This window comes from Erigeron canadensis, chromosome 3, assembly GCF_010389155.1.
Source record: "Erigeron canadensis isolate Cc75 chromosome 3, C_canadensis_v1, whole genome shotgun sequence".
In the NCBI taxonomy this organism is placed as follows: domain Eukaryota; kingdom Viridiplantae; phylum Streptophyta; class Magnoliopsida; order Asterales; family Asteraceae; genus Erigeron; species Erigeron canadensis.
Window position 1 is genome coordinate 9603562 of NC_057763.1, and position 13622 is coordinate 9617183.

The following is a 13622-nucleotide window of genomic DNA, read 5'->3' on the forward strand; positions in this document are numbered from 1 at the left end:
TGGAGCTGGAACTGGAGTTGTAATTACATCTTCTACATTCTCCTGCACATCATTATCATCTAATCCTCCCATATTATCTAGAGAAGGTTCAATCACCAAATTATCATTTGCCAAAGAAGAAGAAGAAGCACTTACCTCGGATATCAGGTTCGGGTTGATATTGTCGTTGGCACTTCGTGGAGAGGACTGTTCTTGTTCTTCTTCAGAGTGTTCATTTTCAGCATTATTATTATCAGGAGCTGACATATAACTCAACCAACTCAGTGTGTCACTTTCATTCTCCCCCTGACCACTGTGTTGCGGGGAGTAGAAATAATTGGTTTCAAGAAAATCACAATTCATCGTGGTAAACATACGATGAGAATCTGGATTGTAACATCGATATCCCTTTTGAGTTACCCCATACCCCAAAAAAACACATTTTTCAGCACATGGATCGAGTTTATCACGAAAGGACTTAGGAATATGAACAAACACGACACAACCAAAGACTTTGGGTTGAAGAGTAAGAGCTTGTGGAAGTGTATGGTGATCAGTTAGTACTTTTAAAGGGGTCTTCATCTTTAGGATTTTCGTAGGAAGTCGGTTAATCAGATAGGTTGCAGTGGCTAAAGCTTCTGGCCAAAAATTCTTAGGAATACATGATTCAATTATAAGAGCTCTAGTCATTTCTAACAAAATCCTATTTTTCCTTTCAGCAACACCATTTTGTTCTAGGGTATAAGGACACGTAGTTTGATGAATTATCCCTTTAGATTGGAAAAACAAACTCATTTGTGTATTTACATATTCCCCACCATTATCTGATCGAATCACTTTGATAGAGTTGCCAAATTGATTTTGAATCATGTTATAAAAAACAACGAATCTATCATAAACCTCAGCTTTATTTTTTAAAAAATAAATCCAAGTCATACGGGTGCAATCATCAACAAAAATAACATAATACCGAAAACTTTGCCCCCCAATAACTGGAGCAGGACCCCACACATCAGAATGAACTAAAGAAAACAGAACTTGAACTCTAGTATTACTTGGTTTATAGGTTTGTCTATGACTTTTGGCTAAGATACAAGTTTCACAAGAACTTGTTTTATTTAAAGGAAAAAACTGAGGAAACAGATTATGCAAATAACTAATTGATGGATGTCCCAATCTTCTATGCCACAACCAAGCTTCCCTCTCTTTTGTCCCATGAGCCAACATCACACTTCTAGTCTGAGTCACTTCATCAACATAATACAGTCCATCTCTCTCAGTGTCACGCCCAATAATCTGTCCCGTCCTGATATCCTGTAAAAGACAAAAATTTGGATGCATGAGAACTGTGCAATTGAGTTCCTTCGTCACATGACTAATAGATAAAAGTTTATGTGACAAGGATGGAACATAAAGACAATTTGGCAATTTAATATTTTGAGATATTTTAACTGTTCCTCCACTTTTAACATCCATATTTCCGTAATTTGCCGCTTGGATATAAGCTTTATTAGGTTTCGAAAAATCTGAAAAATCAGATAAATCATAATTCATTGTATCCGTTGCGCCACAATCAAAGATCCATGGCCCACCATAATGTACCTTTTGGGATACATGAGCTGCCCCATTAAAATTTATTGGGCTTAAGCATTTTCCAGGCCCATGGCAACTTAAATTATTTCCCAGCCCATTAGGTTTTAATAACTCTTTATTAAAAATTGAATCATTTGTATATTTAGAAGGAAATGGACCATTTGGACTGTTAGACAAACACGCCCCCTTTTTCCTTTTACCTTCCACCGAGAAATCCTCCACCACACCTACTCCGGCCGCCGCCACTCCACCCGTCCCTTTTTTCGATCGATGAACATCATCACTACTGGAGTTGGTTTTGGCGGTAGGAGCTCTTGTTTTGTCTGATTTGGTACTCCACTGGTTACCTTTTTTGTTTTCAAACCACCACGCCGGATATCCCACAGGACGAAAACAATGATCCTTTGTATGTCTCTCCATGCCACACTCGTCACATATAAGATGAGATTTATCATCTTGAATGGCTGATTTCTTCCGAATATCAATACGGTTGAAACCCTTGGTGGCTAAACTGCTTCCATTTGTTTCTCCGGCAACAAATCCGGCGGCGATTCCCTGGTCAGTAGAGGTTGCTCCCAAAATATTTTGGTGAGCGGCCTCCTTCCTTACAGTTGAATACGCTGCTTGGGCGGTGGGAAGGGGATCGGTTCTAAGGATTTCTCGTTTGATTGAATCGAACTTCCGATCTAAACCATTTAGAAACTGAAAGAGTTTCTGTTCAGATCGGATTTTGGTATATGCCTTTATATCATTATCGCACTGCATTGGATTTGGATCGATTCGATCTAATTCTCCCCATACTCCCTGAAGTGAAACCCAGAAATCTTCAAGTGACTTATCAGATTGTTTGAGCCCGTTTGCTTTTACATGGAGGTTGAAAACTTGTAGTTTGTCTTTTCCGCTGCTATAAGTGGTTACAAGGGCATCTCAAAGCTCTTTTGCTGTGGAAAATTCAGTCAAGTTTCCGGCCAAAACAGGTTCAATATTCTGAATCAGCCACGAAAAAACGGTCAGGTCTTCCTGTTCTCATATCTCAAATTTTTCGGATGTTGATTTTTCAGGTGGTTTTTCAGTTAGATGATTTAATAAGGTTCTTGATTTTCCGCCTATGGCAACTCGAATCATTCGAGTCCACAAGGCGTAATTTTGACTGTTTCATTTAAGGTTAATGTGAAGGTTATCAGACAGCTTTGGTTGTTGATATGGACTGTTGTTTTGTAGCAAATTTGCAATTTGTAGTGCCAATTCGGAACCCGAGCCACTGCTGGGTTTTTCACCCATGGTGGTAGCTCGATGGTTTGTGATTTGAACAAAAGATTATGAGGTAGATGATGAGTTAGCTTCGAGGCTCTGATACCATGTTAACGAAGCAAAGATAATATTTAGGGTTTTTTCTTTATTGATCTTTTTCTTATTACTCGATTACATTGATGGTCCCTCTATTTATAATGATACTATACATGTAGATATGGAAACAAAGAATGGCTTGCTGCCTACAATATCTTGTAGCCTAAATCGACCTAAAGATGGAATCCTTTATTTTTGGGAAGTGATGATTTCGTTTCTGATCCCGTAATCTTCTAATTCTAACATCGTGTACTTGTGCATACATTAGTTTTTCGTATACCATGAATTTTTAACATTAAATTAATTCATTAGTTTAATCACAATTATTTATACGAGTTATCAACTATATATTACATATTTACACACAAGAAAATACATAGTATACGTTACGAAATACTCACTAAACAACAACAAATTAAATTGAGTTAATTTGACTATTTTGGTGAAAGAAAACTTTGTAACATGATCATCATTGTCTCTAAAGTATTTTGAGATTTTCAGTACTTTGATTTTCAATTGTCACCAATATATGAAAACTCTAGCGTTGATATAGGTGACGACCCCGTTGTCCATCCAATATCTATTTTTGTTTAGTTATTGCAAATCCAATTTTTTTTAAAAAAATTTCTTTTGTTGGGATCGAACAATAAATCTACAAATGGTGGCCGGTATATCACCACTTATTTATTATTATTATTATTATTAAGATTAGATGTATAAGCGTAGTTACAAAATACGGTACGTGTACATAAAATTATAACATATATCATATACGTGCGAATATATCGTCATTTAATTTCCACCGCGATGTCCTGATCCAGCATGAGATCCCGCATAAGATCCTGCGGACGACCCTGATTCAGAACTACCTCCTCCAGAACCACTATTGCTCGAGCTTGAAGAGCTTGAAGAAGAGGAGGAGCTAGATCTGGATCCTGAACCAGATCCGGATCCAGCACCGGCTCCAGAACCACTGCCACTACCCCCTAAACCCACACCAACACCAACCCCAACACCAACACTTACATCACCAAGATCAACACCTAGATCTTTACGTGCAACTCGACCATCCGCGCCCAAAATGACCATGGAAGCAATAAACAAAATAAGAAAAAGTAGTAAAAACTTCTTACATCCCATTATGCTATATGGTAACAAGTATCGTTTATGTATGTACGTTGACTTTTGTTGAATGATATATATAAGCTTAAGATGTATTTTGGAAATGGGATGAATTGAATGTGGCGTTAATTGGTTCACGTAGACGTACTTATAGTAGTTTTGCATGGTGGATTGGACACGGAGTCAATACAAAGTGGAAAAAATGAAGTGGCAAATTATATACTAGACTCCAAAAAGTCAATATTATTTTTGTGGCTGATTTTAACCTATGGTAGTTTAAGGATTACAAGATTTTTGACATGTGTTTGCCGTCCTACTTGATTGATATCATTCCACTATACTTTCACTGGCTTTCGAGAAGTGAATATTACTCCAACACGTAATTTTAGTGTGCATATATCTTTTTCGTAATTTTAAGTATCATCTTTGTCATTTGTAATGACATAAATCCGAGAATGAGGAAAATTCCAGTTCATATAGAAGAAGAAAAAAATGTAATTAATGTCTGTCCGTTGCTACGGATTTTTCTAAAATATTAGATATTTTATTATTTTGATCGTTTTAGAATTTATAATAAAATCTGTAATATATACAGTAATTGTCAGTTGCTTATTTGATATATTCCTATTTGCGTATATAATTTATAATTTAAATATAATATAAAAGCTATCTTGATAGATAAATAAAAATCATGATGAATAATAAGTTCTGTTGACAAAGAGGATGAAAAAAATATTAATTCAACAAGTACATTCATGAAATTACTTGACAAACCTCATCATGACAAGGACCCATGCCAATATCGTCCATTTTTTTTACCAACCATCCAAATGGTAACCACGAGAATAAGTAAGTTCATATATGCTAATTTTATTAAGCGTTTCAAGAGGAGCAATCCAAATACCATCAAGAAAGCTAACAGAGATTTTGTATGAAGTTTGAGTCCTTTTGGATGTTTCTTTTTTAAATTGTAGTCACAAAATATGCTTCTTTCAAAATGACAGAAAACTCTCTTTTTAACTTTTGGATGCTTCTTTTTAAATTATATTTTCAAAATATATATGCTTCTTTTATAAATAACAGAAAACTCTATTTCTCTTTTTAACTCTTATTCTCATCTTCTTCTTTAGAATATGAGATGGACCAGCGCCACCCTAGTGAACCATGTAGGTGTGAAATAGTTCGTCAAATTTGCTAGTTTGAGGAAACTCTCATGTACACTATCATGGTAATACTAAACAATTCCGAATCACTTGACTGACTATTTGTTCACGGCTTAACATAGATCCAAGACATGATAACATCAGGCTTAGTGATGATATCATTTACTCAAATAGACAAGACATTGCCAACTTAATAAACTTGATTTCACACATACATGTTAGTCATGAGCTGCTCTTGTTACGGAAACTCTAGGTGAACCGGGACCTTGGTCTGAAATAACTGAAACATGAAAAGAACAACCAATTCTATTGCAATAGCTTTTCAATTAGTTAAATAGAAGCACGTCATACTTCTACCAAACGTTTAAAAAAAAGAACCAAAATAAACATTATATTATGCATGATGTCAAGAATAGTAAAAAGAATAAAAGAAGGCATTTATTTTCAATTTATCATGGAGGTTATAACAAGACATACTTATGAAGGGACTAAACTGTCATGTTCTACTTGATGAAGAATCGGAATTAGTAACAATTAAATGATGGCTTCTTAGCCCTTAGGGATGAGAAATAGTAAAGGGAATAGGAGGGGCAGTATTTGCATTTTGCTTTTTGTTTGGTAAATGCTACATTTTCAAAAATCAATGAATCTGTACAGGGCAGAAACTATGAAATCTTCCAAAACTCAAAACTTACACCTTCATTCATCCTATGTATTTCTCCTTTCTTCTTTTAGACTCCATTAACTATCAAATTATGAATTCCCAAACAAGCTTGACGAAACCTGCACGAGCCAAATATGAAAACTTCATCACACTTAAAGAGAAAAAGTTACAGCATGTAACGTTCTAGATGGAATTTCAATTTTAGAATTATAATATGATTTCCACCCTACGATACCTGAAGAAAACAAAAAAGAATACCTTTAAATGATGTGGCATGATCTTAACATCATATGGAACATGAAGCCAGGCCTCAGGTTGATAGAACATGAAGTTCTCAGGCTTGCTGGTATACACATCTGCATACTGATGGATATGATAGGCAAAAGCAGATTCTTGGCCAGTGTCGGTGAGAAACGTTGCCCCAAAGGACTCATTAAACATATTTCTCATAGTGCGGCGTGCATTCTGTCTCTCATCATTTAGTTCAGCCAACAGAGACTTGAAAGCATCACAAGTGTTACTATCCGATACAGTTGAATGCAATTTACCCAAAAGTTCTTGTATGATATGGAACTTGGCCTATATTTGGAATAATATTTGGTCAAAGAAAAGTGATGCACATTTTACAGCATGGTGCACTAGGGTAGGCAGTTATCAAAAAGCATTTCAATATAAAACATATAACAAAATTATCCCAAATATACCTGTGCAAAACGGTAACTATCTTCATTCTGTATCTTTATCTCATGCTGCATAAATTAAACCAACAAATATTACTCATAAAAAGAGGGTGTTTGGGTTAGCTTACAAGCTTATTACCTTTTGCAAAACGCCACCACAGGCCAAAAGGCTAAATTTATCCTTTAGAAAGCTAATAAGGTAAAAGTGTTTGTTTGGGCTTCTTGTGTTTTGATAAGCTCCTACAGCAAATTTGTTTCTAATAGGAGCTCGTAAGTTTGATATTTTCCAAACGTATTTGCCACTATAAAATCTTGTAACAGGCAGTGACGGAGACATGTGGGTGCTCCCCCACCACCAAATCAGTCATATTTTCCAAAAGGCCAGTTAGCCGGTGGGGATGAAAGTCGATGAAGAAAAAGGCAAACGAAGATGATGGTGGTGATTATGGGTGGTGCCAGGATCGTGGGTGGTGGGGTATTGAGAGTTGGTGGGCGGTGGCAGAGGAAGATGAAGTTTTTTCACGTTTTTGGCTGGTTGTGGGTGTTTTGGTGTATTCGTGGAACTGTTGGAAAAGATGACTGGGAATTAAATGTGGGAGTCAGTGGGGAGCTTAAGGCAAGAAATTAAAGAGTCATTCATTATTATTCTTTCTTACTGTTAAGTCTTTCGACTCATTTATATTATATTTATATTTTATTTATTATACTTTTTTTGAATCTATGAAAGGTTTATATATGCATACATTCTATTATATTGATTATGTTATTCGGTAAACACTAGACCAGCAAAAAGTTTTGTTCGACGTCCGGTTCAGTTTGTAAACATTAGTGTACTTTACCTGGGGGTTTTGATCTAATGTATACAGTTAGATCAAAACTGTATATTTTGCAACCAAAAACCAGCTTTGTTAAAGAGAAGTTGGGATAATATCTTTCGTCACCCAGCCCCCGTCAATCGAAAATTTGGTTCTTTCACAAAGCTTATTGATTTTATAAACTTAAGCAGTTAACTCCTAATATGGCAATGTGAACTCCTAGTATGTAACTTAGCATATCAACGAAACCATACTTCTAATTCATGGATGATAGCAGCAGTACGCCAGCCGGCTTTTGAAGGCCCACGCAGATCACTGAAAAGATGATCCCCAAAGTATATTACCTGCATTTCTTGGTAAAGCGAATGTTAGCATCCACGAGAACTACAACATTAATCTAAGCATGGTATTTCAAGAGATCATATATTACTTCTTAAACATATAAATTAAAATCCAACTGGGAGTGTAGGGTTATATTTTAAGAGTTACCTCTGGACCATTCCACTTAGTAATCTGGAGGAAGGCTTTGAGGCATCCATGGTAGTAAATCTTGTCCGGAAGAAATTTATCCACTTTAGAGAAAGCTAGATTGTCCTTCTCTGCATCATAGCATCTACATAAAGTTTGAAGGAAAATTTGTTGAAAATGCCATCGTTATGGCCAAAATAATATAAAGAAAGAAGTATTGTAGCAAAAGGAAACCATTAAAAAAAAAAAATGATACAGCCATTCTGTACACATGAGAACAAATTTTAGAAAATTTCTTAAAAAGAATTATTTTCGACAGAATTCATTTTACACTACAGTTGGCTACAGTCCATGATACAGTTTTAAGCTTCAGCAATTAAATCCCAAGAAAATCTAGACATTTTATTTCATAATGGATCTGAGTGATTTCTGTCCTTTTTTTAGAGCCAGTTTCAGACATTTAGAGTAATTTAAGGCTAATTCTGTTTTTAACCAGTTTTCAACTAAAACCAGATACCATTTGAACTAACTTCAAGAATGGCGGGCCAGGCTAGAAGTGTAACTGGTCCTAATCAGTCCACTCTTTTGTAGGAAACTTTCAGGCAAGTCCATGAACGCTTTCTGTTCTATGGTCTACTTTGCCCCTCACTACTATGAAATTTATAACCAAAATCACATAATTACCACTATCCTCTAATTAGCACAGACAATTAACAAGGGCTTTAACTACGGGTTATAAAATCTATGATGTGTATAACGTGAAGGGAATTCCTATAAGTTATCTATCACTCACATTTTGATGCTTGAGATGCGTCTATGAGTGATATTAGTATAAGGTAGGTGCTAAACGAATTCCTTCTAACCAATTAATTTACAAAGTCTACTATTGTGGTACTTATACCCATGAAAATAAAAGCAAAATTTATATTAGAACAGAAATAACTGTATTATAAGTGGGGCAAGAGGAGGCTGTGACCTATTGACCTCCAAAACTTGACTAAAAGTTGAATGAGTAGATTGCAATATGTTGTAACACAAAAGGTTCAATTTATTTTTTCAGATACTGGACAAAGCCTCACTGTAACTTATTTGAAGGGCTTATCTGATCTCAAATGGGTTTCCACTTGATAATGAAATCATGTAAAACTAAGTTTTGAATGTGAATAGAGATGAACTTCATATGTGTAACTTCCAAAAAAGAATGCAAATAAATGATATATAGAGGTAAGGAAATTAACCGGAATGGATGTTCAGATGTATAGAAGTCAGGCTTATTTGCTTTCGCAATTACAACTTCAAAAAGTTCCCTCCAGGAATCTCCACCCAAAGAATCCTAATTAACAAGTAAGATTCAGATATTCATCTTTACAGATACAAAGACCCGTTATAGAAAGATTAGAAACACAATCTTGGAAAATGTTTTAGGGTTCACCTCCAACATGTAGCGCATCCCACCATCAACAAAATAATAGGGAGAATTTGTCATTAAGAAAAGTTTCTTCCCATTCTCCTTCAACATTTTAAGGAAAGATAAAAACTCCCCCTATAAATGAAGACACAAGACTTAATAAGTACAAAGACAAATGTATACAAATAAAACATTACTACACAAAACGTACATTCTTTACTAGATACTTTTGGGGATCGGAAAGAATTCCTCTATGAACCAAGCCACTTCGGTGAACATGCTGAATTGCACGACGAACATCTTGATATACGTAAGAAGCATCAAACTCCAACTTGGCATCAACAAAGTATTGCACAATATCTGCAATAAGACATACCTACAAGATGGAAAGGCAAAAACTATATAAGACAAGAAAAGAGAAGATATTGAACTTCATGCCTCAATATCTGTTGCTACTTACGCTCTGGAAATAGAGAAAAGATGCACAAGTATATAATGTGTAGTGTTAAAGAACAGCTGCTAAATTATGATCTACGTGATCTCCTATACAAACGAATAGACATCGAAATATTGACACAATGAAACTAGTTGGTTCATGAAAGTCAAAAAGTTCATATTATTCGTAGAAGGTGATTGGTGACCTGCCTTACATAACTTTACTATCATGCAGTCATACAGAATTAGATCAAGGAACAGATTAACTTTAGTTAAAATGGATTTACATAACTATTTATTGCTAAAGAATGAACATCTAGCATTGCCATTCTTTGTGATAATCACAATGCAAGTATGCAACAGATATGCCCACTATAATCAAGATCAATAATATACTTCTCCATAAAGCAGAAACTGAACCTTCAAATTTGTCCAAGATAAATCAAAGAATTAAGAGTTAAAGGCAAAGATGTATCCCAGAATCACAAAGATGTTACACTAACTGATTCCCAAAGTCCGCAATGCTACCACATTTTGCAATGAGTACTCAGAAGTGGGAAGTTGTTTAAGAGGACTTTCTAATAAAAAAAATGAGTACCAATTTCCACCCAATGGGCCCTATCAAATGTTATTAATTATTTCTGTAATTGGTTAGTCCTTAATCACTAAGTGGAGGGAGTGAGGGAGGGAAGGAGGGCAAAAATCACAAACCCATAGCCACAATATAGGTTCCTAGGTTCCTTTACAAACAAATCTAAGCCTATATTTAGTGTCAAACTCATGTCCAAAACTTTTCTCATGTAGCCAAATATTCTGTCAAATAATGAGTGCTTTAGTTGTAAGATAAATACCTCCGTTGCCTCATCATCACATTAGAAATATGGATTGGGAAAACAAGGTCATAATACTAAAAACTATCATGCTAACAATACTCAGTGAAAGATATTTGTTTAAAGTGAGTCTAGAGCAAGGTATATCATATCATAACACGAACTCTTTTGTATAAACTGATACATATCAAAGGAGACAATGATGGGAACAGAGTGTGTTTTAGAACTTATGAATGGGCTTTTAATTATATATTTCCCTTGAAGACAACGATAAGAATACGAACCTCGCTAAAACAAAAGAAATCCATCAAGCCTACAAGTACGCGTGCCTGGTCACGCCCGATATGTCGTGTTCCATAGAGCTCTTCAATTTCCTTTCGACTAAGCTGTCAATGACATGAAAGACAATGAGCAGGTGAGTTAAAGATTTTCTACAGATAATTAGATTTTAAAGATTTCTCAAGATTTCTATCAAACAAGTTGTCAATGTCATGCGAAACAACAACCAGGTAAGTCAGGTGGAACCAAACCATATGAAAATTACACATGTAAGTCAAAGAAAGTATGCAAAGTTTTAACGTCCATAAATCTTAATCCAAAAGAGTATTTTTGCAGAAAGCCTTGTTAAGTGCACCAAAGTAAGTTATCATGATTAAATTATGGAGAAATAGGAGAACAAGCTAACTCCACAATAGAAATTCATAGAATACCATATACCTATTTGTTCAAATTTTGTTTGTTTTCTGGCCTTCATTTGCGTCTATGAAATTCGTAGAGTATCATCAAGGTGCCGCCTTAGGTTCATGGTGAAGCACAAAAATATGTCTCAACGTTGTAATTCTTAATAACACGCTTAAACGTTATAACTACACGGTCCTGATAGTAAGTGGTTATAAGAAACTAAAGTCAAGAAAACAGCAAGCCCAAATTTTAACTGGTTGCTTAACAATTGAGTTGCTTAGGTATAACCTTTAGGCGACTAATGGGAGCCTGGTGTGGTTTTTATTAGAAAACTTTCATTAAACTTAAAAAGTCAACTTTCTAATGTCCAGGCTATGATTAATCATTAAGCTATCATGCATGTAAGCAATAAAGATCAGATTAAATTTACGTATAACAAGTTGAATTTACAAATAAGAAACCTCGGAAGAATACATCACCATACCTTGCGCCGACCAAAGTAACATCCATCTGGCTCAATTGATCCAAAGAAATCAAGCTTCAAAAGGCACCCTTTTAACCTATCATAATACAAACCTCTAATCGGAAAACTCTGATCATATTTAGATGCCAAGCAGCCATCTGGATATTTAAGCTGCAAAACAAATATCAGACTGAGACACGAATCCAATACAATGAACACGTCAGCACAACTTATTCAAATAGAGTACCTCATTAACTAAGTATTGTTTTGCCATATCATAGATTAAATTTTGTAAGCTTGGAGAGTAATGAGCCAGAGTATAATCATAGTCAAAACCGTAAACTTGTATGCTGTCCAATCTAAGGTTCTTATTAACATATATGCCTGCAAATTTACAAACGTAACATAACCAACATAAACCACATTTCACAAAATCCATAAAACTTCATAAACAACTCAACTTAAATACACAACATCATGTATACCTTTCGGGTTCATTTTAGGCATATTTCCTAAAGTGTCCGGAATCTTGAGAAATCTCTGCTTAGCCATATTGAACTTTTCCCTAATTTTAGTCACCTCCTCATTAGAATCCACACAGCCAACATGTTCTTGCTCCAACAACTTCCCAACACTATGGTCGAATGACATACTCGCATTTTGACTATTCAAACAACCTCCCCCAAATCCTAAAATCCATGTTAAAAATCGTAAGTTCCATTACAAATAATCAATGGCAAGAAAAATGTATCCAACTTTCAAACCTTCATTTTCATGCAAATGAAACTATAAACTTTAATCATTGTATGTATCTGGAGAAATCTACGTCAACTCATGAATTAATCCATAATATTACAGTTATGAGTAAACTTTCTGTTGCCTAATGTGGCCGCCAAATAAGCCACCAGGTCATCAGTTTACAGGTAATAAAGGATTAGATATGTTGACGGATGTACACGACCAACATCACTTTCCAAAAACAAGGATTCGACCATAGTTTTGTTTTAGGATAATATAAAGAGTCGTGTTCATAATTTTGGCGAATCTACTTGCAAGAGAATGCAAATATCGTGTTTGCATTTTATATATAAAGAACACCGAAGAATTTGGAAATGATAGCCAGTTGAACTGCCAAAATTCGTTTCCAAACGTTATAAACGACTGCGAGTAATAACGTAATAATGGACCCAATGGGTCAGAAAGTCAGGGTGCTCACTGATCAACTAAGTCTGACTTATATGGGTCTACACGGAAACCGGTTTCCTAGGTCTAACTTAAATCCCACAAATACATACGATAAATACGAAGAATTCGCAATTTCGCAAGAAATCAGAAAAACAGAAAGTATAATACCTTTTTGAAATCCAAAGGTTTGAAATTTATTCAACTGCAATAAAATCAGATCCATATAAGTAGACAATTACACAGAAATTGGCCTATACATATAACATATTGTTATTATATTATATTATATGATATGATATATACATAAATTAATGATTAAGATTAGAATGAAAAGAGAGAAATTAGAAAGAACTGTACAAGGAGGGAAGCGCGAAGGGGAACGAGTCTGCGAGCGGAAGCCATATATGAGAAATTAAAAAGAAAATAGATTGAGAAATAAAAATAGTGGTGAAATCACTGGTGATCTTAATTTGAAGTGTGACCAAAAATTGGATGAAATGATGACATATTTTCAGGGGGGGGCTTGTTTAGTTTTTCGAAGAGGGTGGTGTGTATGAAAGCGCCATGGTGGCCTGTTTTCAAGAACAGAGATTTGAGTGTCAAATTAGTTATCAAAAAGGCTTTTAACTTATGTGGTAAAAAACTTTCTAAAATGTTCTTTTAATTTACTATGTACTTGTCATCTTTTCGACTCATTTTAGAGAAAGACATAGTAACTTTGTTAAAAAGAAAACAAAAGCAACTATTTAACAAAATCATAAAATAGTTGTATTTTTTATTTTTTTATTT

The 13622-nt window shown here is 35.0% G+C and overlaps 2 protein-coding genes across 2 annotated transcripts; both read right to left on the reverse strand.

Moving 5' to 3' along the window:
- Nucleotides 1-3566: 3566 nt before the first annotated feature.
- On the reverse strand, nt 3567-4146 carry LOC122594209 (GPI-anchored hemophore cfmA-like). The gene has a single exon (XM_043766679.1). It carries the CDS (start codon nt 4057-4059, stop codon nt 3712-3714), a length of 348 nt encoding a protein of 115 aa, XP_043622614.1. The 5' UTR covers nt 4060-4146; the 3' UTR covers nt 3567-3711.
- Nucleotides 4147-5617: 1471 nt separating this feature from the next.
- LOC122594320 (5'-nucleotidase domain-containing protein DDB_G0275467) lies at nt 5618-13408 on the reverse strand. Its single transcript, XM_043766798.1, has 14 exons — nt 13191-13408; nt 13002-13035; nt 12134-12337; nt 11896-12032; nt 11670-11819; nt 10789-10890; nt 9451-9615; nt 9264-9374; nt 9070-9164; nt 7853-7976; nt 7618-7707; nt 6573-6617; nt 6127-6447; nt 5618-5987 (listed from the first exon to the last, which is right to left on the reverse strand). The coding sequence occupies exons 1-14, from the start codon at nt 13233-13235 to the stop codon at nt 5958-5960; spliced, it is 1653 nt and encodes a 550-aa protein (XP_043622733.1). The 5' UTR covers nt 13236-13408; the 3' UTR covers nt 5618-5957.
- Between the last annotated feature and the right edge of the window lie 214 nt (nt 13409-13622).

Bases quoted from the DNA above. Each gene is read 5' to 3' on its own strand.
- LOC122594320 (XM_043766798.1), bottom strand. From the start codon at position 13,235: ATGGCTTCCGCTCGCAGACTCGTTCCCCTTCGCGCTTCCCTCCTT. The intron at 12,033-12,133 runs GTATACATGATG...GTAAATTTGCAG, and splicing joins GCCTAAAATGAACCCGAAAG to GCATATATGTTAATAAGAAC. The intron at 6,448-6,572 runs GTATATTTGGGA...TTCCAAATATAG, and splicing joins ATAGTTACCGTTTTGCACAG to GCCAAGTTCCATATCATACA.
- LOC122594209 (XM_043766679.1), bottom strand. From the start codon at position 4,059: ATGGGATGTAAGAAGTTTTTACTACTTTTTCTTATTTTGTTTATTGCT.